The sequence below is a fragment of the Oncorhynchus clarkii genome, chromosome 2 (genome assembly GCF_045791955.1).
Source record: "Oncorhynchus clarkii lewisi isolate Uvic-CL-2024 chromosome 2, UVic_Ocla_1.0, whole genome shotgun sequence".
NCBI classification, from domain to species: Eukaryota; Metazoa; Chordata; class Actinopteri; order Salmoniformes; family Salmonidae; genus Oncorhynchus; species Oncorhynchus clarkii.
Window position 1 is genome coordinate 43249178 of NC_092148.1, and position 27283 is coordinate 43276460.

The 27283-nt window shown below is 41.1% G+C and overlaps 1 protein-coding gene across 2 annotated transcripts in view; it reads right to left on the reverse strand.

Annotated features, from left to right (window-relative positions):
* LOC139368141 (forkhead box protein O1-A-like) overlaps positions 1–26846 on the reverse strand; it is a 68475-nt gene extending 41629 nt beyond the window's left edge. Inside the window, exon 1 of one of the 2 annotated variants that reach the window (XM_071106735.1) lies at positions 25980–26846. In XM_071106735.1, the coding sequence (XP_070962836.1) occupies positions 25980–26576 (597 nt within the window). In that variant the 5' untranslated portion in view covers positions 26577–26846. The remainder of the gene's footprint in view (positions 1–25979) is intronic. The other variant, XM_071106744.1, reaches the window with a different exon arrangement.
* Between the last annotated feature and the right edge of the window lie 437 nt (positions 26847–27283).

Consider the following 27283-nt stretch of genomic DNA (forward strand, 5'->3'; position numbering starts at 1 on the left):
AAAAGAGGTTTCAAGAGGTTTCACTTTCCAAAACATTTAACATCCAAAAGTTGCTGTATTTGCAAAATCAACCCCGTATACCGGGGTATTTGGAAATAGCCACGGGGTGGTTTTTCAATAGGTCAATACCATTGAAACAATTCCTTTTAAGTTTTGCAATACATTTTAATATTTGTAGCTACTTTTTGAGTCAATACCTGAAGTCAATTTACATTAGGAGATTAAGCAGATTGAGTTCTTCATTTCACCTGTCACATTATTTTACATTATGAAGCTTACCGTAGTTCCCCAGAAAAGTTGAGCCAGTCACGTATTTGTAAATAGCACAACAGGAGAAAGCGGGAGCAGGTGAGTCAAACTGTGTATTGATTTGTTGCTTCAATAGAGTGATCAGGGATGTGCAACTATAGTTTTCCTTCACAGAAATACAACACATTCGGCATTAAATAGCTTCATTTTCATTTGACATTTGAGTCATTTAGCAGACGCGCTTATCCAGAGCGACTAACAGTCAGATAGCTAGGTGGGTCAACCACATATCACAGGCATAGAAATGTCAGTAGAGTCAGAGCTAGAAGGGGGTGGGAGAACAAGTGCAAGTGATGGTTTTCTTGTCGAGGTGAGGAGGGGGATTATTTAAGATACTGTTTGAAACGGTAGGGTTTCAGATGTTTTTGGAAGATGGGCAAGGACTCTGCTGTCCTAGCTTCAGGGGGAGGCTGGTTTCACCAATGGGGTTCCAGGACAGAGAAGAGCTTGGACTGGGCTGAGCGGGAGCTACCCTCCTGTAGGGGTGGGAGGTCCAATGACCATAGCCTGAAGGTAGGGAGGGGCAGTTCCTCTTGCGGTTCCATAAATAAGCACCATGGTCTTGTAGTGGATGTGAGCTTCAACTGGAAGCCAGTGGAGTGTGCAGAGGCGCGGGGTGACATGAGAGAACTTGGGAAGGTTCAAAACCAGGGGGGCTGCAGCGTTCTGGATAAGTTGCAGGGGTTTGATGGCACAAGCATTGAGCCCAGCCAACAGAGAGTTGCAGTAGAGAGAGTAGTAGGAGAGATAGAGCAAAGATTGTGATGGCGCATGACCATCTGGATAGGGCCTGAGTGGTTAGGGTTGGAGGAAAGGGAGACAGAGAAGGAAACAAAGTAGTGATCAGGGTTGCAGTGAGATTAGTAGGCGCGCAACCTTTAGTAAAGATGTGGTCAAGCATATTGCCTGCCTTTCGAGGGGATTGGGAAAGGGTGAGGTCAAAAGAGGCAAGGACGGGAAAGTGTGAGTTGGAAAGAAATGGATCGAAGGCGGTTGAAGTCGCCAAGTAGGAAGAGCAGTGAGCCATCGTCAGGAAAATAATTTATCAAAGTGTCAAACTTTGATAAGCTAAATGACAACAAGTTTGAGTGGACAAGTGACAGTGACAGCAACAGCATGGAATTCAAATGAAGAGATGGACAGGTGGGAGAGGGAGAAAAGAGAAAATCTCAATTCAGGAGAAATGAGTAGCCCTGTGCCACCCCTGCGATGACCAGAAACTCTCGGACTATGAGAGAAAACATAGTCAGATGAAGAGAGCAGCTGGATTAGCCGTGTTCTCTGGAGTGATCTATGTCAGTGCCAAAAAGTAAAGTGGCTGAAGGGAAGCATAGGCTGAGATAAACTCGCCGTTCTTGACTGCAGATCGGCAGTTCCAAACGCTGCCAGAGACCCGGAATTCCACATGGGTTGTGCGCGCAAGGTACACTAAATTAGAAGGGTTGCAGCAAATGGGTGGGGAGCATCTGTAAAGCCTACAGGGAGATAAGGAAATAGGTATAGAAAACACACACATAGTTGCTAAAGCTACAAAAAGAGCAGTAATTAGATTAAGTGAGAGAGTGATGTGAGCCTTCTTCTCTTTCCTTCCTCGAATAACTCTGCAGGACAACTCATCAGAATCGTCTTTGTTTCAGCGACAGTATTATTATTATTTAAAAACTAGAAACTAGGCATATGTCGCTAGTCACGACTTCACAGGAGAGCCATTTTAAATATTTTTTTAATCAAAATGTGTTTTTTGGCAGGAATGCCTTCTCGAATATTTGAACTTTCAGCTGCCTTACTAACAAACTTTTATGCCATCTGTAAATACGAATAAAGTTGTTAAAATAAGAGCCTAGTTGGTTTAGCCAAAGAAAAAGTCAGGAACCTTCTCACTAGCCATTTTTGGCTTAGATAATGAGTCGACTGGACATGCCGAGAGATGAGTTTCAGATTGGTTCAGCATCTTGTGTCTATAAAATGAGCTGCTCGTAATGCGTAGATAGTCCTTTCTAATGCCGTTTTTTCTAAAGATATAATGTTAGCCATGGAGAACAGCAAATATGTTGCTACTGCTCTCAATAACATTGCTGCACTGAATTTAGTAGGCGCTATCAACAAAGATCAGTGGGAAAAAGTTGTGATGGACTACTTTCTGGAGGACAATCGGGCCATGCTGACACTCTCTGACTCTGAAAATGAATCAGATGATGAGGAAATCCCTGATTTAGGTAAAAACCTTTTCATTGACGAAGACATTGTAAAGTCTTCTGATGACGGTGATGGGGAAGAAACAGCGATCAACAGTGGTGTTGTCACGGGAGAAGTTGAGTTTTGAAATCGGTGGAATACAACGGGCCAAACAAACTGTGCAAACTAAACAGAAATGACACATGACGTCTTATTCAATGAAAGGGGTTGCAGTCTGCCGTGAAGCGTTGATCCATGTATACGGGTAAGAGTCTAGCTATAGTTTCAGATATTATACGTTTTAATTTTGTCAGAAAGTTGTTTTCATTGTAAGTTAAGTTAACATTGAACCTAACTTATTTGGTTAACTATGACAATAAGCTATGACAATCGGTTTGTATTGCTAGTAACGTTACTCTATGGATTGGGATTATAGTTCATTTTTTAGCTAGCTAATGTTAATGTGACATGTCTAAACAAAAGACCCCAAGTGAAAGCTTTCTGTTAGCTAACTAACATTAACGTGACATATCTAAACAAAAAAACACAAGTTAAAGGTTGCTGTTAACTAACTAACGTAAGCTGAGGTTAGATGGCTGGCTTGCTAGCTAACGTTAACATTGAACCTAACTTATTTGGTTAACTTTAGCTATGACAATCGGTTTGTATTGCTAGTAATGTTACTCTATGGATTGTGATTCTAGGTCATTTTTTAACTAGCTAATGTTAATGTGACCTGTCTAAACAAAAGACCCCAAGTTAAAGCTTTCTGTTAGCTAGCTAACATTAGCTGATGTTAGATGGCTGGATTGCTAGCTAACATTAATTTACGTGTATGAATTGTGTGTAACGTTAGTGATGTTTTTCAGAATTGCCATTTTGCATTGCTAGTTATAGCCTAATGTTAGCTAGCTAACATTGAACCTATTTAGTTAACTTTAGGTAGCTATGACAATCGGTTTGTATTGCTAGTTAAAGCTTGCTGTTAGCTAGCCAGCTGACGTTATACAGCTGGCTAGCTAGCTAACATTACGTGTATGAAGTGTGTGTAGTGATGCCATTTCACATCTATTGTATAATAATGCTAAAATATTTGTATCTGTCTTTCAGCATCAGTAGAACACGCATGAATCTCCTCCATCAGTCATAGGAGAATGGTCTAATGCCTCCCATCAAAAAGAGAGCTGGCCCAAGCAAGAAAAGGCAGCAGCGCAGTCATCAACTACATGCACCATTTCTTCACCAACTACAGAGTTGGGAAAACACGTGTGGACCTGAATTGTGATAACTGCAGTGGCCAAAACAAGAACAAGTCTGTGCTCTGGTATTGTGCCTGGTGGAACATGTACAAGCTACACCACAGTCTGAACCTTCACTTCCTGATCACAGGCTACACCAAGTTTGCCCCCGACTGGTGGTTCGGCCTCATCAAGCAGCACTTCAGAAAGACCAGAGTGAACACTTTGTCTGAGATTGCTGGTGTTGTAAAGGACAGCACTGTGACAGGGGTCAACATCCCACAGCTGGTTGGACTGGAGGATGGTATGGAGCTGGTGAAAGCTACGACTGGCAACAACACCTGACTCCGTACTTTCGGCCGTTGCCACAGATCAAGCAGTACCAGCACTTCAGGTGAAAATCATTTTCATTGTTTGAGGTTATTCTTCTTATCTAAACTTGGGAAGTGAATTGATGTTTTGCAAGATTTTTTGTTGTTATTATTCACTGTTTTACAACTTCGATGCTCTGGAGCCTGGTGTTGTTGTCGCCAAGGAGCGTTCGGACTGTCGGGACCAGGTTTCAGCTGCTGCGCAACGCTGACACAGCTCGACAAATGTATCTTTTTGAGAAGATCAGGGAGTTTTGCGACGAAGAGGCTATGGACATCACATGCCCTGTACCAAAGTCAAAGGCAGAACAGAAACAGGCTCTGAGAATATAGATTCCCTTGTTCATGCGTGGTTTGGGCGGACCAGTTCATCAGCACTATCTGCAGTGCCTCTATTCAAATGACTCTCTCCTAACACACACATCATACGATGCTGCTACTATTTTTTATCCCGCTGCTCAGCCACTCTACCCCTGATTGTATGCATATAACTACCTCTACCACTGATATTGTTATTGATATTATTTTATTTTGACACTATCTTTTTCTGATATTGCTACTATGCAAGTAACCATTTGGCTGTACCGTTTACACCTTCTGTAGAGACCCATCCACTTAGCGAGACTTAGCAAAATATTGATATATAAAATGAATATGTGTGGTCGTAACATGATTTTGTGACATACCACAACAATATCATGTGACCGTATCAAGTGTCCACCGCATAAATACATGGTGCATCCACATAAATATATGGCGCATGCATACTAAGCGTGGTAATAATGTATATTATTATATATATATTATATGAGAGAAGGACGGTATGACGATATGAACATCTGGATACCACCCAACCCTACTATCTACTATCACCCTTATCATCATTATGTCAGTATCACTGGGTGTGGTGTTGGGGAATGATTTCCCACACCCTATATTGTTTCAGAATTATGGTAGTGTAATTACTGTACATACTAAATATGTACTGTAGATAAGCTCTGACCTATGACCTTTTTAGAGATATGATCACTACTAGAGCAGTGAGAAAACTGTTGATAAGGTGATAGACAACACAGTGAGCACAGGGAATGACCGTTGTGGAGAATGGAGAGCAGCTAGAGAAAACACATGCACGCATGCACGTGCACGCACATACACATAATTAGCCTGAGCCAGGAACCATACCTCTCCCTCCCTCCTTCCCTCCCCTCTCTCCCTGCCTGGCCCTTATGTTTTTCAGGGCAAAGGGAGGAGATGTGAACAGCAGGCCGGTGCTATTTTCCAGCCAGTCAGCAGGATGTGCATCATAGTTCATTGTGGGGGACGAACCAACACACCAACCGAGCTGCTGCTGTTTTTACAGGAAGGGGTAAAAATAACCAATCGCCAAAGGTTCCACCGTCCGGGGCTTGGCGGCCGGGGGCTGGGGGCTGGGGCCAGGGGCTTGGCAGCTGGGGTTGGGGCTGGGATCGGCCGGCATTACATGACATGAAAAGCTCCTGTTGTGTTTTTTAGTTGTACATTAAAGGAAAATGACAGTTGGCAAGCAACAAGTGAGGATGCTCTTTGAGGTTGTCTTTCAGGAGAATTTGTCACAGCACTCTCTAGAAAATGAGTGTAGACACAAAACTAGTACTTTTGTATTAACAATTTCTTGAATATTGTATAAAAATATGCTAATTCTGTGAATATGCACATATATGCATATCACGCAAATCCATTTTTCTGGACATTGGATGAAGTCAGCCTAAATATTTTGGTTTAATATGGTTAAGACACTCCAGGAATGGATTTAATACACAGCCCGATTGTGGATAAAAACATTACATTTTTCTATCTGTAAAATACAAAAAAAATCCATTTTTTTCAGAGAAAATGGTATCTACAATTAACAAAAATAAAACATATTAACAATTACCGATGTATAATTCTGGATAATACGTCTAAGGATAACGATACAAAATCTGGTGAGGGCAGATGCTTCTGAGGCTGAGAAAAATGTGTTGACTTTCAGGAAATGGCAGTTAAAGACAAGGACATTTAATTCAGACTACCAAACGACAAACATCGATTTAGACCCAATCACCATCAAAACTATGAAATAACACATATGGAATCATGTAGTAACCAAAAAAGTGTTAAACAAATCAAAATATATTTTAGATTCTAGATTATTCAAAGTAGCCACCCTTTGCCTTGATGACAGCTTTGCAAACTCTTTGGCATTCTCTCAACCAGCTTCATGAGGTAGTCAACTGGAATGCATTTCAATTAACAGGTCTGCCTTGTTAAAAGTTAATTGGTGGAATTTCTTTCCTTCTTAATGCGTTTAAGCCAATAATTTGTGTTGTGAAAAGGCAGGGGTGGTATACAGAAGATAACCATATTTGGTAAAAGACCAAGTCCCTAATATGGCAAGAACGGCTCAAATAAGCAAAGAGAAATGACAGTCCATCATTATTTTAAGAAATTGCAGTTCAAGTAACAAACACATCTCAACATCAGCTGTTCAGAGGAGACAGGAGTGAATCAGGCCTTTATGGTCGAATTGCTGCAAAGAAACCACTACTAAAGGACACCAATAAGAAGAAGAGACTTGATTGGGCAAAGAAACACGAGCAATGGACATTAGACCCGTGGAAATCTGTCCTTTGGTCTGATGAGTCCAAATTTGAGATTTTTGGTTTCAATCGCTGTGTTTTTGTGAGACGCAGAGTAGTTGAACAGATGATGTCTGCATATGTGGGAACTACATCAAAGACTGTTGGAAAAGCATTCCTCATGAAGCTGGTTGAGAGAATGCCAAGAGTGTGCAACGATGTCCTTAAGGCAAAGGGTGGCTATTTTGAAGAATCTCAAATATAAAATATACTTTGGTTACTACATGATTTCATATGTGTTATTTCATAGATTTGATGTCTTCACTATTATTCTACAATGTAGAAATTAATAAAAATAAAGAAAAACCCTTGAATGAGTAGGTGTCCAAACTTTTGACTGGTACTGTATATTTCAAACCACAATCTATGCGATATTTGTCATGGCAGTATTCTTGTGTTTTATATATTGGTTGTTGACAACAAAGTAGTACCAAAGCCATGACCTCAGTACCAAAGCCATGACCTCAGTTCATGTCAAGGATTTCTCTGACTGACCCACACAAACATTCAGGCTGCAGCTCACCCTGTGTGTCCTATTTGAGTGGTCCTCTACTGCAGGACAAGGCTGAGGGCTAAAGGCTCAGACAGGAGACTTTGTGGTCATGAGTGGTTAAAGTGCTTGATTCCAATCCTTAGAGTTCATGGTGACTACATGCAATACCACACTCCAACTCACCCCATGGCCAACACACATGCATGCGCGCACAAACACACACACTCCCTTACCCCACCCCCCAAGATTGTCCCACTGCTAAACTGAGTCTTGTACTGATTTCTGGTCGCATAGCAGCATACACACTACAGACAGACAGTCAGACACACAGATGGCCGCATTCACATACAGGCATGATGTTGTTATATCGAACATGTATTATGAACGATGGGTTAGACAAAGTATGACAGTTAAAGATACACAAAATAAGTCAAATTATAGACATGTAACAAATAAATCAAATTATCATGAGTCCACCATTGAGACTGTCATCTGCTTATCAGCATTTTCAGATCTCTGTTATTGTTATTATCAATAAAGCTATATGCTACATGAACCCAAACCACTGCACACTACTCTCACTGCTTTAAACATATACAGTCAGACATCACTTCATACAGTAAAACCAGAGAGGGAAGGGAAGTTCTAGGAGAAGATACAACAACAACTAGCCCTTCTTTCTCAGAGAGAGAGAGAGACAGAGCCTGGTTGGGCCTGGTCTCCTGGTCAAATAGCACCTTATTCCCTATGTTGTGGGCTCTGGTCAAAAGCAGTGCACTAGATGCAGACCCAAAAGGCCAAGCAGTGGCATCCGCTCAGGAAACTCTAGAGGACACGGACAAGGCAGGGATATGAGCACACAACTCTGGAATTTGAGGATGTTTGATGCCCCCCCCCCCCCCCCCTCCTTTTGAGTGAATTGTAGAGTTACCACCCATGACTGTACTTTTTAGTGACAGAGACATGGTTGTTGAATTTGTTAACTTTCAGTCCTGTGGCAAGTGTTAAAGTTATAATTAAACTCTTTATGACCATACATTAAATAGCTCATAAGGCTTTATTTTGAGGCCTAGCTTTAATGGACATACACAAAATAGTCCAGGATTTCATGTAATGGACAAAATAATCCAAATTGGTGAAGGGAAATGGAAAAAATAACTTGTTTCAAAACATTCTTAAAAATAAAAAATGAAAAGTGGTGAGTGCATATGTATTCACCCCCTTTGCTATGAAGCCCCTAAATAAGATCTGGTGCAACCAATTACCTTCAGAAGTCACATAATTAGTTAAATAAAGTCTACCTATGTGCAATCTAAGTGTCACATAATCTGTCACATGATCTCAGTATATACAGTATACACTTGTTCTGAAAGACCCCAGAGTCTGCAACACCACTAAGCAAGGGGAACCACCAAGCAAGCTGCACTATGGAAACCAAGGAGCTCTCCAAACAGGTCAGGGACAAAGTTGTGGAGAAGTACAGAACATTTGAACACCCCACGGAGCACCATTAAATCTATTATTAAAAACAAGAAAGAATATGGCACCACAACAAACCGACCAAGAGAGTGCCGCCCAGCAAAACTCACGGACCAGGCAAGGAGGGCATTAATCAGAGAGGCAACAAAGAGACCAAAGATAACCCTGAAGGAGCTGTAAAGCTATGCAGCGGAGATTGGAATATCTGTCCATAGGACCACTAAGCTGTACACTCCACAGAGCTGGGCTTTACGGAAGAGTGGCCAAAAAAAGCCATTACTTAAAGAAAAAAATAAGCAAACACGTTTGGTGTTTACCAAAAGGCATGTGGTAGACTCCCCAAACATGGAAGAAGGTACTTCGGTCAGATGAGATTTTTTTTTAGCTTTTTGGCCATCAAGGAAAACTCTATGTCTGACGCAAACCCAACACCTCACCCCGAGCGCACCATCCCCATAGTGAAGCATGGTGGTGGCAGCATCATGCTGTGGGAATGTTTTTCATCAGCAGGGCCTGGGAAACTGGTCAGAAATGAAGGAATGATGGATGGTGCTAAATACAGGGACATTCTTGAGGGAAACCTGTTTCAGTGTTCCAGAGATTTGAGACTGGGACAGAGGTTCACCTACCAGCAGGACAATGACCCTAAACATACTGCTAAAGTAACACTCGAATGGTTTAAGGGGAAAAAATGTAATATCTTGGAATGGCCTAGTCAAAGTCCAGACTTCAATCAAATTGAAAATCTGTGGTATGACTTAAAGATTGCTGTACACCAGCGGAACCCATCCAACTTGAAGGAGCTGGATCAGTTTTGCCTTGAAGAATGGGCAAAAATCCCAGTGGCTACAATTTATAAAATGGTCATACATCATTTTATATACAGACTAGCTAACAAAAAAAAATTGGGGACAAATTATCCAATGGCTTATGATTTTTTCAGGTAAAAAAAGTGCAGGTGTCAAAACAAGTTTGCACCCTCTATTTTAATTTGTGGCCAAGTGGACACAAGGCTGTTTGGCTCATCTCAGTCTCAAAGAGGAATAACTTTGCAGCTGTTTCTGATTAATAAACAGCACTACGCTGGTGGGTGGTAACATTAAAATAAACCCAGCCCTGAATCAAAACATAAGCTGAACATCCTTCAGTTCAAATCTAAATTACTACAAGTTACTGGAAAATGAAAAGTTATCTCTTAACGTCTTTGGGGTAGGCGGCAGTATTTTGACGTCCAAATGAAAAGCGTGCCCAAAGTAAACTGCCTGTTACTCAGGCCCAGAAGCTAGGATATGCATATAATTGGTAGATTTGGATAGAAAACACTCTAACGTTTCTAGAACTGTTACAATAATGTCTGTGAGTATAACAGAACTGATATGGCAGGCGAAACCCAGAGGAAAAGCCATCAACAACAAAAAAATTCAGCCTACCACTGTTTTCAATGGCTGTCATGTTTATTGTGAGATGAAATCCTCCCAGATTGCAGTTCCTAGGGCTTCCACTAGATGTCAACAGTCTTTAGAAAGAGTTTCAGGCTTGTTTTTGGAAAAATTAGCTAGAATTTCCTAAGTGGCTCCCATTTTGTCTGTAGTGTTTTCATGCTCGTGGAAGAGAGCGTGTTCTTTGTTGTAGGTAAAGACAATAACAATTCTCTGTCTTAAATTGTATAGTTTATTTACGTATTAGTGTACCTGAGGTTTGATTATAAACATTGTTAGACTTGTTTGGAGAAGTTTATTGGTAACGTTTGGGATTCATTTTGTATGCATTTTGAAGGAGGGAAACCGCTGGATTATTGAATGAAGGGCACCAGCTAAACTGAGTTACTACAACTCAGTAGCCGGTAACTTACTATCAAATTACAGGTCATTTTTAACAATGTGTGCCATATGCATAACTGAAGTATCCTATAAGTATAACTGTAGAACTTGTCAATGGTTCTACTTGGAACCAGAGGGTTCTTCATGAGAGAGTTCTAATGCAACTCAAAAGGGTTCCCTTATAGGGACAAATCTAAGGGTTCTATGTGGCACCAAAAAGGGTTCCCCCATAGGGAAAAAATGACAGAATGTCTATTGGTTCTAGTCTTTTAACAATCTTTATTATACTCACAGATCCAGTGGCAAAGCAGGAAACTGAGAAGTTGTGAGATCCAATCTCAAATGAGGCTGACTCCCAAGTAATCAGAATGTTGCTGGTCTGCAAAACCACACCTGTACTTTTCATATTTCCCAGCATGCTCTTTTGCAGTTAGATTTTTTTAAATTGTTTGTTTCAATATCTGTGTTTTGCATGTACTGTCCATTGATGGATTAATTAATCAATTCATGTATCTTATACTACACAAATATAAATAACAAAACTAAACTAATCTAAGGTGTTAGTTTAACTTATTTCACCTGTTACTGAAATGATTGTTCCAGTTTAGATGGTTTAGGTAGTCTCGTGTATTGTTCTAATCCTGGCAGTCATTCTGAATGCAGTTTGTGGGAATTCACTCTGATTGGATTTCAACAGGAATGAATCATGTCTTCATAAGGCTGTATAATGTGACTTGATGCTAGTATTTTTTAGCTAATGCTGGTTACCAGTGTTGAAAACACAGCAAATACTGATCACCAGCGAGAACACAACAAAAGCTGGTCGGCCAGCAGCACCAGTTAGACCATGCTGGTCACAATAGCTTGACAAGCGTCCGACCAGATTAAAATTAATGCTGGTCTAAACTGTTGTTTGTTTTAGCAAGTAAGAAGAACATTTAATTGAGTTATGGTTTTCAGGCCTAAAATAAGGTCTGTGGCTACTAGCAGCGCCTAGCGTCCCTACATATTTAGGAGGAAAACGGACATATATCAGACATATTTAGGAGGAAAACGGCTGCTTTATAGACAGGGCAGTAATTCATGCAGTGACGAAGCCGTTTTGTACATGTACGGTTTTCACACGAGGGAAACTGATTTTGTTCAGCCCCGGCAGCCAGTCAGTCACACATAGCTCTGCAGGCATTTCCTGACATAAGGTTGTTAGTTTCATCTCACAGAAGAGGAGGTACTACAGCTCAGAAGTATTTCTGTCTGCACTTGAACTCCCTTAACACTCAACTATTAGGCATTTAGTGCAGAACGTCAATTGAAAACAAGTCAAGCACACAAGGATGTGTGAGATGAGTTAAAATGCTAGGCTTAATCCCTGTGAGTCCATGTTCGTGTCTGTGCCTGTCTTCCTGACTGTCTGTCAGTCCACAGCTACCTGTCATTCTGTATTTCTAACTATGTCTGCATCTCCTCTTCTATTTGTTATTCCATCTGTCTGTCTGTGTATCTGATCTAATTAGAAGTGTAGCTCACATAATCCTCCTCACCTCCCGAGTCGGTTCTCCCCGGCTCTCCTCTCCTGTATCATCACCACTGAGCTAACTAACTACCACGGCTTTGGCCCAGGGCATTCCAATTCCAGTACATTTTTGTTGCAGAACATCTCTTACCCTATCTGAACTCACACATCCATATTAACACTTAGCCTCAGACAGCGCTGGCAAGATAGCGCCAAAATAAAAAACATGAAATAGATCTTGTAAGAGTCCAAGTGTTTTGACTGAAAAAGAAAATGACGGTCCATACAAGAATATTGTTGTGCATTATTATATATATTTTATACATTCCTTTCGCCCAGAGGGATTGGTTTAGAGTCCCAAAATATAGTATGTGGGGCCCAAGGTTATTATAGTTTTGTGTTTTTCTATTTGGTTTTTTTTCTATTTAGTTTTACGATTTTTATATGAAATTCAGTTTAGTTTCAGTTAGTTTTCAGATCCACTTGACTAGTTTTTATTTAGTTGAACTTTTATAAAAACATTTATATTTTGTTTCTGTTTTAGTATTAGGGACATAAAGTAGCCTATACATGGGAGGCTAGGAGACATTTATGTGTTGTGTAGCTTTTGTTTTGTTGGGGTGATGGGTCAGGTCATAGGTTAGGTGAGGTTTAAAAGTAGACTCAGCGAGATGACGTAGATGCATGAAGTAAACAGTAAATCTTCGCCACAACCAAGAGTGTTGAAACGCGAGGCTAAACTCTGTTATTTTGGTCCTGTGGCTACCACTTTGTAGTGTGGATACTCTGTCTACTAAAATCAATGGGCACGTTTGAGCAGATCACTTTGGTCAAGTCAGCATTTCAAAGTGTGTTGCATTCTGGGGATAAAATTGTCAGACTTGCGCCTACATTTCAACTGCAGGAACTTTACAAAAATCCTGGGATCAAAGGTCATGAAGTTTTGACTGCAGTCGACTGCATGTTTCTGCAGTTGCTCTTCACCAATTTCCTCCTGCAGCCATCGCCTGCATTGTCGAAGGCTCTATTGTCAACCAATCATTGGTGTTTTTGTTTAACCCACACAAATGTGAGCAAAGACATGACTGAAGCAGGAACCAATTTGCCATTATTTATGTGTACAGTGGATATTTACAACAATATTTGATATTGGAAGCTCTCTCTCACTAACTGATTTTACAATGTGTACACACATAATATTATATTATGATTTCAGTGTGTAATGTGTGATATGGGGGTTAGATACATGTTAAATTCAACATTATAATATATATATTCTTTATATAAAAAATTGCAAAACTGCGATGTTGATCTGAGTCTTGCTGTTAGAAAACCACATTAGTATCTGACTTTCAGCTGTTGCAGATGCACCTCCCCCGACTTCAGTCCTCGGCTTTCGTGTACCATTGGTGACTTTAACCTTACCACTCAAACACGCTCCCACTATCTTGAGGTGCTGCTTGTGGCAATGTTATCTCGCTGAGTCTATCTTTAAATTATGAAGTAAATCTCAATGTGCTTGAAACACTAATTAGATTTTTTTCCCCCCAAAAAATAGAATAAATATTTTTATTTATTTATTTATTTCACCTTTATTTAACCAGGTAGGCTAGTTGAGAACAAGTTCTCATTTGCAACTGCGACCTGGCCAAGATAAAGCGTAGCAATTCGACACATGGAATAAACAAACATACAGTCACTAATACACTAGAACAAAATTTTAAAAAAGTCCATATACAGTGAGTGCAAATTGGGTAAGTTAAGGAAATAAATAGGCCATGGTAGCGAAGTAATTACAATATAGCAATTAAACACTGGAACGGTAGATCGGCAGAAGATGAATGTGCAAGTAGAGATACTGGGGTGCAAAGGAGCACAAAAAAAATACAAATAAATACAGTATGGGGATGAGGTAGGTAGATAGATGGGCTGTTTACAGATGGACTATGTACAGGTGCAGTGATCAGTGAGCTGCTCTGACAGCTGGTGCTTAAAGCTAGTGAGGGAGATATGAGTCTCCAGCTTCAGAGATTTTTGCAATTTGTTCCAGCCGTGGGCAGCAGAGAATTGGAAGGAAAGACGACCAAAGGAGGAATTGGCTTTGGGGGTGACCAGTGAGATATACCTGCTGGAGCTCGTGCTACGAGTGGGTGCTGCTATGGTGACCAGTGAGCTGAGATAAGGCGGGGCTTTACCGAGCAGAGACTTGTAGATAACCTGTAGCCAGTGGGTTTGGCAACGAGTATGAAGTGAGGGCCAACCAACGAGAGCGTACAGGTCACAATGGTGGGTAGTGTATGGGGCTTTGGTGACAAAACGGATGGCACTGTGATAGACTGCATCCAGTTTGTTGAGTGTTGGAGGCTATTTTATAGATGACATCACCGAAGTCGAGGATCGGTAGGATGGTCAGTTTTACGAGGGTATGTTTGGCAGCATGAGTGAAGGATGCTTTGTTGCGATATAGTAAGCGGATTCTAGATTTAATTTTGGATTGGAGATGCTTAATGTGAGTCTGGAAGGAGAGTTTACAGTCTAACCAGACACCCAGGTATTTGTAGTTGTCCACGTATTCTAAGTCAGAGCCGTCCAGAGTAGTGATGCGGGACGGGCAAGCAGGTGCGGGCAGTGATCGATTGAATAGCATGCATTTAGTTTTACTTGCGTTTAAGAGCAGTAAGAGCGACATCATTGATGTATACAGATAAGAGAGTCTGCCCGAGAATTAAACCCTGTGGCACTCCCATAGAGACTGCCAGAGGTCTGGACAACAGGCCCTCCGATTTGACACACTGAACTCTATCAGAGAAGTAGTTGGTAAACCAGGCGATGCAATCATTTGAAAACCAAGACTGTCGAGTCTGCCAATAAGAATGTTGTGATTGACAGAGTCGAAAGCCTTGGCCAGGTCGATGAATACGGCTGCACAGTAATGTCTCTTATCGATGGCGGTTATGATGTCATTTAGAACCTTGAGCGTGGCTGAGGTGCACCCATGACCAGCTCTGAAACCAGATTGCATAGCGGAGAAGGTATGGTGGGATTCGAAATGGTCAGTAATCTGCTTGTTAACTTGGCTTTCGAAGACCTTAGAAGGGCAGGGTAGGATAGATATAGGTCTGTAGCAGTTTGGATCTAGAGTGTCACCCCCTTTGAAGAGGGGGATGACCGCGGCAGCTTTCCAATCTTTGGGAATCTCAGACGATACGAAAGAGAGTTTGAACGGGCTAGTAATAGGGGTTGCAACAATTTCGGCAGATAATTTTAGAAAGAGAGGATCCAGATTGTCTAGCCCGGCTGATTTGTAGGGGTCCAGATTTTGCAGCTCTTTCAGAACATCAGCTATCTGGATTTGGGTAAAGGAGAAATTCAATATGGTTTTTATTTCATTTTAGTTCGTTTTTTTGGATTCAAAGCTTCATATACTTTAAGTTTTTCAAACAGGTTTCTTCATTATTTTATTTCAATTTACTAAATAGTTATTCATGATTAGTTTTAGATGCAGTTTTAGTGTACTATAATAACCTTGGTGGGGCATTTTTAAAAGCACAAACAAGCCGTTAAGGAATGTCTTTGGCGAACGTCGAGGAGGAGAATTCTTCTATGACGAATCCCCAAAGCAATGCTCTTCTTGTTATTCTGCAATATCCATTGGGCTCTCTCATTGCTCTTTCTCTCTCTACTCTTCCAACCACACACTTACAGCAGTCAATCACCCTAGTCCAGGGCTATGTGTAGCCTATCAAGTGTCTCAGAGTAAGAGTGCTGATTTAGGATTATTTTTGCCTTTAAGATCACAATGGATAAGATGATGCGGACAGGGGGAACCTGATTCTAGATCAGCACTCCTACTCTGAAATGCTTGATACATGTGGCCTCTAGTCTGAGCCCAAGCCTGCTCTCAGCTCACAGTGCTGTAGTAAAGGAGACAACTTCCTGTGCCAGCATTATGATAGCTCTTATTGAACTGGCCTAGTGCCAGACCAGCTCCACTGAGGCTTATGGTACTTTTACAACTGTCTAGTCTAGTGCAGTGTCACTGTCTGCTGTTCACGTGTGACCCAACACTAAGTGGCGAAATAGAGCTAAGTGAAGCTTTCTCTGATTGCCTGGATGTCTGTAAGACACCACAACAAACTCAGAGCGCTGTAGAATGGACAACAACAGGGAATTGTGTCATTGTGTCCACGGGAGTCATGCAGTGCATTTGGGTGCCAATAACCTGCAGTGCATGCCAAATCTTTCCGTGACCAACTCTGAACACACACACTCACTCACTGTTTGTTGTGCTTCTCTTGTCCTACAATATCATTGTGTGTATCGACCGATAGTGTGTTTTGTTTGGTTTACTTTCAGATAAGTCTGCTACGGGTCTCTCTCTCTAGTTTTCCGACAGAGGTTCTAGAACTTGTTTGTTTCGAAAGAAGTCACTAAAATGAGTGACAGAGAGGAGGGAGGCCGAAGCACGTGCTGTATCACTGGACAGGGGGGAATCTCTCCGCTCTCTTCCCTCACTCCTCTGGAATTTAAAAGTTGCTGGGGTACCAAGGTTCATCCAGCAACCAGCCACATCAATGCTGACTGTTAAACATTTGCACAGCCACCAGCAGCAGGGTATTTTGCTACATAAACAGTGCTGTTGAGGAATATGGACAGGTACACAGAGTAATACATTACTAAAATAAACAGAGGTGTTTTTGTGTTAGAGTTTAAAAGGAACCAAACATTCAGGATTGACACACAAACAAACCATAGCATCATGGACACTGTGTCTATAGGCATAGTTAAATTGGGTCAAAAAGGATTATGTGAGAAAATATAGCATTTATTCTGCTTTAGAAGGACAGTAAATGCAATACTCTGAAATAAAATGTGCATAAAGTATAGGTGGTGTAAATTACTTTGGGACATTTCTTTAGCAAGTCTATTATGATGGAGAGAAACTATTCTTCAGTCTTGGCTGAGCTGAGTCCATCATAACGAAATGCTGGACTGAAAAGAAGACCATAATACAATAGCCTTTCTATACTAGAGGGGAACCTCCGAGCAGGGATTCTCAAACTTTTTAGGGCCGAGGACCCCTTTTGTGATAGCAAATTCATCAGGGACCCACTCATAGTTTTACTATAAATTCAGCAGTGCACGGACGGACGAACCAAGTCTCAGGCCCTGGAAGGCCACATTTTAGAAGCGGCTTCTGGGCAAGGCTGATTTTTTCTCTCGCAATTTTCAAGCTAATTTCATGCAATTCTACACATTTTGTCATGGGGCAGAGACATATTTTGTTGTTGCAGAATTTAAGCTAATATCCTTCAATTCTACACATTTTGCCATGAGACAGAGAGAAGACTTTGCTAGTCTCTCTTTCTTCTCTCTCTCTCTGTCTATTCATTATCTCTCTGTCTCTCTTCCTATTTCTTCTCTCTCTCTCTCTGTCTCTCTCGATTTCTTATTTTCTCTCTCTCTGACACACATACCCACAGCTAAAGCTTAAAAGTGGATCCAAAGAAACATCCCATGACCGCATGGAACGTTGACACTGACCTTTAACAAGGAGAACGAGGGCAAATGGCAATAACTGTTACGTCTTGAAACACACCTCTGGAGTATCGCAGGTAATTCCAGGTAATCCTCTATTTTTAGCCTGAAGAAGGGAGGGGTGCCTGGCATCCATAAGAGTAACATAACATACTCAAGACTGATACGCAAAAACTTCAGCTCTGTAGTGGAGTGAATGAGAGGCAGTTCTAAACACACAGTTACCTGTGCCTGTGAGTAGGCCTCCATTCCTGTCCACAGATTCGGCAAACAACCATTTATAAAGGCTTTATTGTACATTTTATTACCATTCGTTTTTTGAATGATTTGTGGTTAGGTCAGGGTGTGACATGGGTGATGTATGTGTTTTTGTTCCTGTCTAGGGGTTTTGTATGTCTATGGTTAGTTGCCTGTGTCTGCACTTGTTTATATATAGCTTCACGTTCGTTTTGTTGTTTTGGTAAGTTTGTTAAGTTTCTTCATTTCATTAAAGAAGATGTATTCTCATCACGTTGAGCCTTGGTCTCATTCATTCAACGAACGTGACACATAAATATCAATGTTGGGGTCAATTCGGAATTTCTACATTTAATTCAATTAAAACAATGAATTGATCCCACACCACAGTAAGCAGAATTTGAATTGAATTTGAATTCAAGGAAGTAGAATTTAATTCCAAGCAATTCAAACCAATTCAACATAAAACATGAAAATCTCATTAATTTGGCAAATATTTTATCGAAGGGATATATGCCACTTATTAATGCAAAGAATACACATACCATTTCAAATATTAGTTTGTTTACAACTCAAATATATCAAACAGTATTTTTCTTTGTCAAGAGATGTTTGATCTAATGAATTCTGATATTTTTAAATACAGTGCATTCGGAAAGTATTCCGACCGCTTGACTTTTTTCACAGTGTTATGTTACAACCTTGTGCTAAAATGTATTAAATCTTTTTTTCCCCGTCATCAATCCACACACAACACCCCATAACGATGAAGCAAAAACGGGTTCAGAAATGTTTGCAAAAGTATAAAAAAATCCTAAACTTAAAAATTACATTTACATAAGTATTCAGACCCTTTACTCAGTAATTTGTTGAAGCACCTTTGACAATGATTACAGCTTTGAGTCTTCTTGTGTATGACGCTAAAAGCTTGGCACACCTGTATTTGGGTAGTTTCTCCCATTCTTCTCTGCAAATCATCTCAAGCTCTGTCAGATTTGATGGAGGGCGTCGCTGCACAGCTATTTTCAGGTCTCTCCAGAGATGTTCGATCGGGTTCAAGTCCGGGATCTGGCTGGGCCACTCAAGGACATTCAGAGACTTGTCTCAAAGCCACTCCTGCATTGTCTTAGCTGTGTGCGTAGGTTGTTGTCCTGTTGGAAGGTGAACCTTCGCCTCAGTCTGAGGTCCTGAGCACTATGGAGCGGGTTTCATCTAGGATCTCTCTATTCTTTGCTCCATTCATCTTTCCCTCGAACCTGACTAGTCTCCCAGTCCCTGCTGCTGAAAAACATCCCCACAGTGTGATGCTGCCACCACCATGCTTCACCATAGGGATGGGGCCAAGTTTAATCCAGATGTGCCGCTTGGCATTCTCTGGTCTGATAGTTTAATCAGACCAGAGAATCTTGTTTCTCATGGTCCACGAGTCCTTTAGGTGCCACTGTGTTCTTGGGGACCTTCAACGCTGCAGAAATGTTTTGGTACCTTTCTCCAGATCTGTGCCTGAACACAATCCTGTCTCAGCGCTCTACGGACAATTCCTTTAACCTCATGGCTTGGTTTTTGCTCTGACCTGCACTGTCAACTGTGAGACCTTATATAGACAGGTGGATTCCAATCAAGTGGTAGAATCATCTCAAGGATGATCAATGGAAACAGGATGCACCTGTGCTCAATTTCGAGTCTCATCGCAAAAGGTCTGCACTTATGTAAATAAGATATTTCTGTTTTTCATTTGTAATAAATTTGCGAACATTTCTAAAAACCTGTTTTCGCTTTGTCATAATCGGGTATTTGGTGAATATTGATAAGGGAAAACATTAATTGAATCCATTTTAGAATAACGTAACGTATGTAACGTATATATTTCAATATAAGTAAGGAATTATCAACTATTATAGACAACTGAACCCTCAACATGACCACTTTAATTATTTCAAATTGTTTTAGGAGAATGACTTTTAAATATGACCTTATACTACATGTCAAAATAAACATTACTATGGCAATTAAGTCATTTGAATTTCATTGAATTTAATTGAATAAAAAATGTAACTTCTCTTATATGTAAAGTCCCCTGTTTTGGGTTCTGGTACCGGTTCCGATAGAGATTTTCACTTTAAAATGTATATTTGGACACCATAGTTCGAAATTAATTGCATTGAGGGTTAGCCCTGATTCTCACAGACACAGGAGTATGTCTCTTCTGCCTATGTGAAGCAGGATGTGAAATCTGACACTACTTGAAGCTGGGATGTCCCTCGTACCATTTCATTCGCTCTTCCGACTGTCCCATCAACTCCTGGATGAAATCTACGTCACAGCCACTAACAACATACATGCCTGGAATCCGTACACCGTAGCGCAGCAGGCTAGAGTGGTTCCGTCGCTGTAGCTCATTCAGAGATGGATTTCATGTCAGTAATCTAAAATAATTCATTGATTTTAAACAAAAAAAAACGTTCTGTTTGTCATAGACGGAAGAGATTAATATGAAATGAAAGATGAGATCAGGCCGAGTGGCGCAACGGTGTAAGGCACTGCTTCGCAGTGCTAGAGGCGTCACTAAAGACCCGGGTTCGGTCCAGGGCTGTATCACAACCGGAAGTGATCGGGAGTCCCATGGGGCAGCGCACAATTGGCCCAGCATCGGGGAAGGGTTTGGCCGGGGGGGCTTTACTTGGCTCATCGTGCTCTAGCAACTCCTTGTGGTGGGTTGGGTGCCTGCAGGCTGACCTCAGTCGTCAGTTGAATGGTGTTTCCTCCGACACATTGGTGTCGGTGCGCCTGGCTTCCGGGTTAGGCGGGCGGGTGTTAAGAAGGGCAGTTTGGCGGGTCATGTTTCGGAGGACGCATGACTCGACCTTCGCCGCCCGAGCCAGTTGGGGAGTTGCAGCGATGAGACAAGATCGAAATTGGGGAGAAAAAGGGGGTAAAAATATATATATATTTAAAAAAAGATTACTTAGATATCTGTGAGACGTTGACAGCAATAGGGGCAGATGTTTTGATCAAGAGAGAACTTTAGAAAATATGCACATTTTCTCTAACGCTAAATATACAAATATGTATTTTACAGTTATAAAGAAGGTGAAATCTTATAGTTAGTTGTTTTATAAATTCAATATACTAAAATGATATGAGTCATTTCAAGCCTTATTCATACAGTTTTGTTGAATAGGAAATAAATAATATTTGTATCATATTTGTACTTGAGATTTTGTCCTCAAAAGTGACTATACCTCAGCAATTTATAACAATTTTTACCAGAAAGGTGAGATTTGAACCTTTCTTGGAGTATGCAGGATTACTATTTATTGTTTATGGCCCTCTCATGATAAATAATTACTTTTGTGGATTACGTAGATTACATTTTCAATTACATTTAATAACATTTACGAGGTTTTAATTCAAATTACGTTTCCTGTGGGGTGTGGCCAATTCAAATTCAAGAACTGAAAAAAAAAGAGCAACTTGCAACTCAATTCAGAATTACAATGTGATTATCATATATGCCATTAAGCAGATTCTTTTATCCAAAGTGACTTACATGCATGCATCATATTTTTACGTATGGGTGGTCTGGAAATCAAACCCACTCTCTTGCTGTTGCAAGCGCCGTGCTTTACCAACTAAGCTAAAGATGACCATCTAGCTAACCATCATGGTAAACCAGAGCATAAAGCAGGAAGAATGCTATTGATCCCTGGTCAGGCTGGTCTAATCCGCACCTCTGAATCTGTGATTCCTAGTAGCAGTCACCAGACACACTGAGGCCCCACAAGACTTAATATGTCAAACTGATCATTAAATCACAAGACAAACTGTGACCTCACAGCCTAGTGTGAGTGTACGGGGCATGTTAGCAGGACTTGCGTTACAGGGAGGTCAGATGACTTCGCTCAGATTAACGTGACGGCATGGTAAAATTTTAGGTGCTGCTTTAGGTCTCCATGCTGGTGTACCCTGGTAGCCTAACGGTTAGAGTGGTTGGTCCCATAACTGAAAGATTGCTAGATTGAATCCCTAAACTGACTAGATGAAAAGTCTGTTGATCTGCCCTTGAGCAAGGAAGGCATTTAACTATAATTGCTCCAGGGTTGCTGCCAATAATGGCTGGTCCCTGGTTTTGACCCCACTATCTGAGGGTGTATTTGGGGGAGTAGGATACGTTAAAAAAAATACACTACACACTTGTACATGTGTCAAAGTCATTCTGCTGAGTGTCTGTGGATTTTTGTTCCTCCCTTGTACTTGATTGATAAATTAAGGTCACGAATTAGCTGTATCGTCCTGACCTTCATCAGAGGAATGGACAGAATATCATCAGATCGCAGGCACCACACTCAGCTTGACAGACACAGCAACCTGGAGCAGGCAGCCGGTCAGAGATGAGAGGAATGTCGTTTCTTACAATATCAGTGTTCAAATGAAAGCCAGGTTTGATCATTTTTATCACTTTTTCACAGAGAAGTTCAACATGAAAGACTTACGAATGCATTTTTGGTTGCGGGTTAGGCTAGTCTTTTATTGTTTTATGCATGGCTTTCTCCCAATCAAACTGTGAATGTGACAAGAGTTCCATCTCAAAAGGTGGTTTTAATAGCCTAAAAACGTAAGGTAGCAATGGGACTAATAACTAGAGAGAACAAACCATATCAATAGCCTATAGAAACATTTAATGACAAGTTTAATCAAGTTTAGGCTTAATAATGACCCATGCGGGCCGGGAAAATGCATTCACGCAAGGTTGAAAACTAAATGGCCAATAATCTATCCTCCTACTAGGCCTATCATAAAATCTTAAATTAAAGTTAAAGTTATTAACAGTATCTTATTTCCCAAATATTCTATCCTAAGGTGTTAAGAAAAAAAGGTCTATAGCCTAAGCCTGAGCATAGACTATTCTCATTTGTGAATGAACATGATAATAGACAACATCGCTTTCATGCATTTGATTTATCAAGCTAGAATTGTGTTTTGATGACACTTTGACGTTTTAAATGTTTTAAAGTCAGTGTGTTGGTTTGATTCTGGATGGCCAGATAGTTAGCAAAAATGACAAGAAACTGCCATGTGAGGAATTGTAAGTGACTTGTTTAAGCTAGTTTTATCGTGTTCTTGATTCCATGTCTTTTGAGGTGTTTTGACTGATTTCATGTCATTGCTAATACAGCTCAAATTTTCCGTATAGCTAACAGTTACAATGTATTTGAGAGACACAAGTGCAAATTGTGTAAATGCATTTATGTTTTCAATAAACATCGGCGATGAAACATAGTTTACAGGTTGTCAACAATTTAAGCCAACCCTGTCCAAAACATAGTTTACAGGTTGTCAACAATTTAAGCCAACCCTGTCCAAAACATAGTTTACAGGTTGTCAACAATTTAAGCCAACCCTGTCCAAAACAAAGTTTACAGGTTGTCAACAATTTAAGCCAACCCTGTCCAAAACATAGTTTACAGGTTGTCAACAATTTAAGCCAACCCTGTCCAAAACATAGTTGCGCGCACACGCTGGTTTCGTTGCTAAACAACCAACCTGTCTATGGTGTTTGTATTGCAAACTAGTGAGAAGAAATGTGCCATATACAGTGCATTCAGAAATTATTCGGACACCTGACTTTCTCCACATTTGGTTACGTTACAACCTTATTTTAAAATTGATTAAATTAATATTTTCCCTCATCAATCTACACACAATACCCCATGATGACAAAGAAAAACGACTTAATGACATAGTGAAAAAAGGTTTTTAGAATGTTTGCAAATGTATTACAAATAAAAAACAGAAATAACTTATTTACATAAATATTCAGACCCTTTGCTATGAGATTTGAATTGAGCTCAGGGGAATACTGTTTCCATTGTCCCTAGAGGTCTGAGACAGGATTGTGTCGAGGCACAGATCTGGGGATGGGTACCAAAACATTTCTGCAGCATTGAAGGTCCCAGAGAACACAGTGGCCTCTATCATTCTTAAATGGAAAAGGTTTGGAACCACCAAGACTCTTCCTAGAGCTGGCCTCCCAGCCAACCTGAACAATCGGGGGAGAAGGGCCTTGGTCGGGGAGGTGACCAAGAACCTGATGGTCACTTTGATAGAGCTCTATAGTTCCTCTGTGGAGATCGGATAACCTTCCAGAAGGACAACCATCTCTGCAGCACTCCACCAATCAGGCCTTTATGGTAGAGTGGCCAGACAAAAGCAACTCCTCAGTAAAAGGCACATGACAACTTGCTTGGAGTTTGCCAAAAGGTACCTAAAGCACTCTCAGACCTTGAGAAACAAGATAATCTGGTCTGATGAAGACAAGATTGAACACCTTGGCCTGAATGCCAAGCGTCACGTCTGGAGGAAATCTGGCACCATCCCTACGATTAAGCATGGTGGTGGCAGCATCATGCTGTGGGGATGTTTTTCAGTGTCAGGGACTGGGAGACTAATCAGGATCGAGGGAAAGATGAACGGAGCAAAGAATGTAGCTAACCTGCACAATAGCGCTCAGAACCTTAGATTGGGGTGAAAGTTCACCTTCCAAAAGGACAATGACCCTAAGCACACAGACAAGACAACGCAGGAGTGGCTTTGGGAGTCTCTAAATGTCGTTGAGTGGCCCAGCCAGAGCCCGGACTTGAAACCGATCGAACATCTCTGGAGAGAGCCGAAAATAGCTGTGCAGCAACACTCCCCATCCAACCTGGCAGAGCTTGAGAGAATCTACAGAGAAGAGTGGGAGAAGCTCCCCAAATACAGGTGATTTGTTTAGAATTCAAGGCTGCATGGCTCCCACAGCATTCAGCAGCGATACGCCATCCCATCTGGTTTGCGCTTACTGGGACTATCATTTGTTTTTCAACAGGACAATGACCCAAAACACACTTCCAGGCTGTGTAAGTGCTATTTGACCAAAAAGGAGAGTGACTGAGTGCTGCATCAGATGACCTGGCTTCCACTATCACCCGACCTCAACCCAATTGATATGGTTTGGGATTAGTTGGACCGCAGAGTGGAGGAAAAGCAGCCAACAAGTGCTCAGCATATGTGGGAACTCCATCAAGACTGTTGGAAAAGCATTCCAGGTAAAGCTGGTTGAGAGAATGCCAAGAGTGTGCAAAGCTGTCATTAAGGCAAAGGGTGGCTACTTTGAAGAATCTCAAATATAAAATATATTGTGATTTGTTTAACACTTTTTTGCTTACTACATGATCCCATATGTTATTTAATAGTGTTGGTGTCTTCACTATTATTATACAACGTAGAAAATAGTAACAATTTAGAAGAACAAAAAAATTGTAGGTGTGTCCCAACTTTTGATGGGTACTGTATGTAAATGTGTTATTTCGGGGGTTTATACATTTGCAGAAATTTCTAAAGACCTGTTTTTGCTTTGTCATTATGGGGTATTGTGATGTCATCATGGTGTATTGTGTGTAGATCGATGAAAAAAAACGATTTAATCCATTTTAGAATGAGGCTGTAATGTAACAAAATGTGGAAAAAGTCAAGGGGTCTGAATATTTTCTGAATGCACTGTATTGGCTCCATTATTCTATGGCTGAGCTGAGTTGAACAGTGTGTCCTTTTGTTGGATGACATGAAATATGCCGCCATCAGAGGCTATTTCTTGTATAGCTTGATATTTACATTTGGTATATACATTTGGTGAAAATTGTTTGTCAAATTCGGTGAATAGCCTATGTCACTCTGGTTGTTGGAGTTATATGTTGTATGGTGAACTTGGGCTTCATCAAGGTTTATTTGTGAGTAAATCTGGCTTTGATAAAATAGACAATGCCTAACCAGCCACCGACCGCACCGTACTCACTGGGTGAGACCACGGCACCATGTACATGCAACAGGTGGGGGGAATATCAGCCGTCCTTCATAATTATACACAATTTGGTTATTGTCTTTTATCACTGCTCCGTGATCCCCAGATACTTCTATCTATCCATGACGCTGCACTGCAGGACATTGTGGCACACAGTGAATTAATGAAGTGGGACATTCTTGGCATTAAATCTCGTAATTGTATTGACTTGAAAAATTAAACAGGATTTACTACAAAACGAGTTGGTTATAAAATAGGCCTACATAATGTTATATAGATATCACGTAAGAACTGATAAGTATTGCTTACCTTCCAACCTGCTGAGCTATTACTGTCTCCTTTATCCTTAAAATATGGCACGCTCTTCACCATCCAGTCATAGATCTGAGACAAGGTGAGTCGCTTCTCCAGTGAGCTCTCTATCGCCTTGGTGATGAGGTCCGCGTAGGACATATTCCCCCACGCGTTCCGACGCGACGAGCTGCTTTTCCTCTGCACGGCTGCGGCGGCGGCCACCGAATTCGACCCGTTGGGGGATGAGACCGGGGGCACCTGTTGCTGGTGCGGCAGCTGAGGACACGGGTGCTGCTGATGATGCTGTAACTGCTGTGGATGTTGTTTCTCCTGCTGCGGGTGTATGCAGTTCCCCTGGCACTGAAAATCATTGCACAAAACAAGCGGTTTCTGATCCTCCGGGTAGTCCTCTGACTCTTCTAAAAAAGTGAGGTTACTGATGTATTCGACAGGCTCCTGTTTGACTGAAGGCGCCGGTGAAGATGTGTTTGAGCAGGCAGGTTCGATGAACTCTGGTCGAGGCAGAGGCCAGGTGCATGACCGGGGCCTCGAGAGTGGCTCGAAATCCGGGTCTATATCAACCAACTGTTGCGGCAGCGGTAAATCTGCCATCTCTAAAGTAAACGGACAAATAGCTCAACTGTCACATAAAGACACTCAATGAATCGTCCAGTCCAGGCACCAAATGTAAAAGTGTAAAAAGCGTCGTCACTTCTTCATGAACTCTGATAGAGGGCACTAGTTGAAAACCGTCTGTTTGCGATGATGGAATAAAAAAATACAACTCACTCTGGATGTCCTTTATCTAAAACTGCGCGGTTACAGGCAAAGTGTATCTGTGTTCTGTTCGTAGTGTCTATCGCGCCTGACTGTCGTTGTCTACTGTCAATCACAGATCTATTACGTTCGTAAATCCTACGAAGTCAACTGGTAACACCCACTAAGACCTTGAGTGACAGTCAGCGGCCACCAATGGTATGTGTATAAGGTAAACAGGACTTGGTTTTGACATAATACATGTTTCTGTTCTGATTCTAACGTGAACAATATTTCCCACCCTGAAAACGGGGGCCAGAGCAATGAGTTAAAACGTTTAAACATGGAAAATGTTGAAGGAAGTGCAAGCGGGTCAGAGCAATGTGTTTTCGAGTTATGTCTGTTAAAACATTTGTTGGCTACTTCTTAGGGGAAAGTTGTCTGGCGTGTCAATGTTAAGTATAGGCCTAAGATACTTTATATAATGTTGGACAAGCCTTGGATTTATAAAATAATTAATAACGTCTATATACTATTAACTGTTATATTTTCTTTATTATATA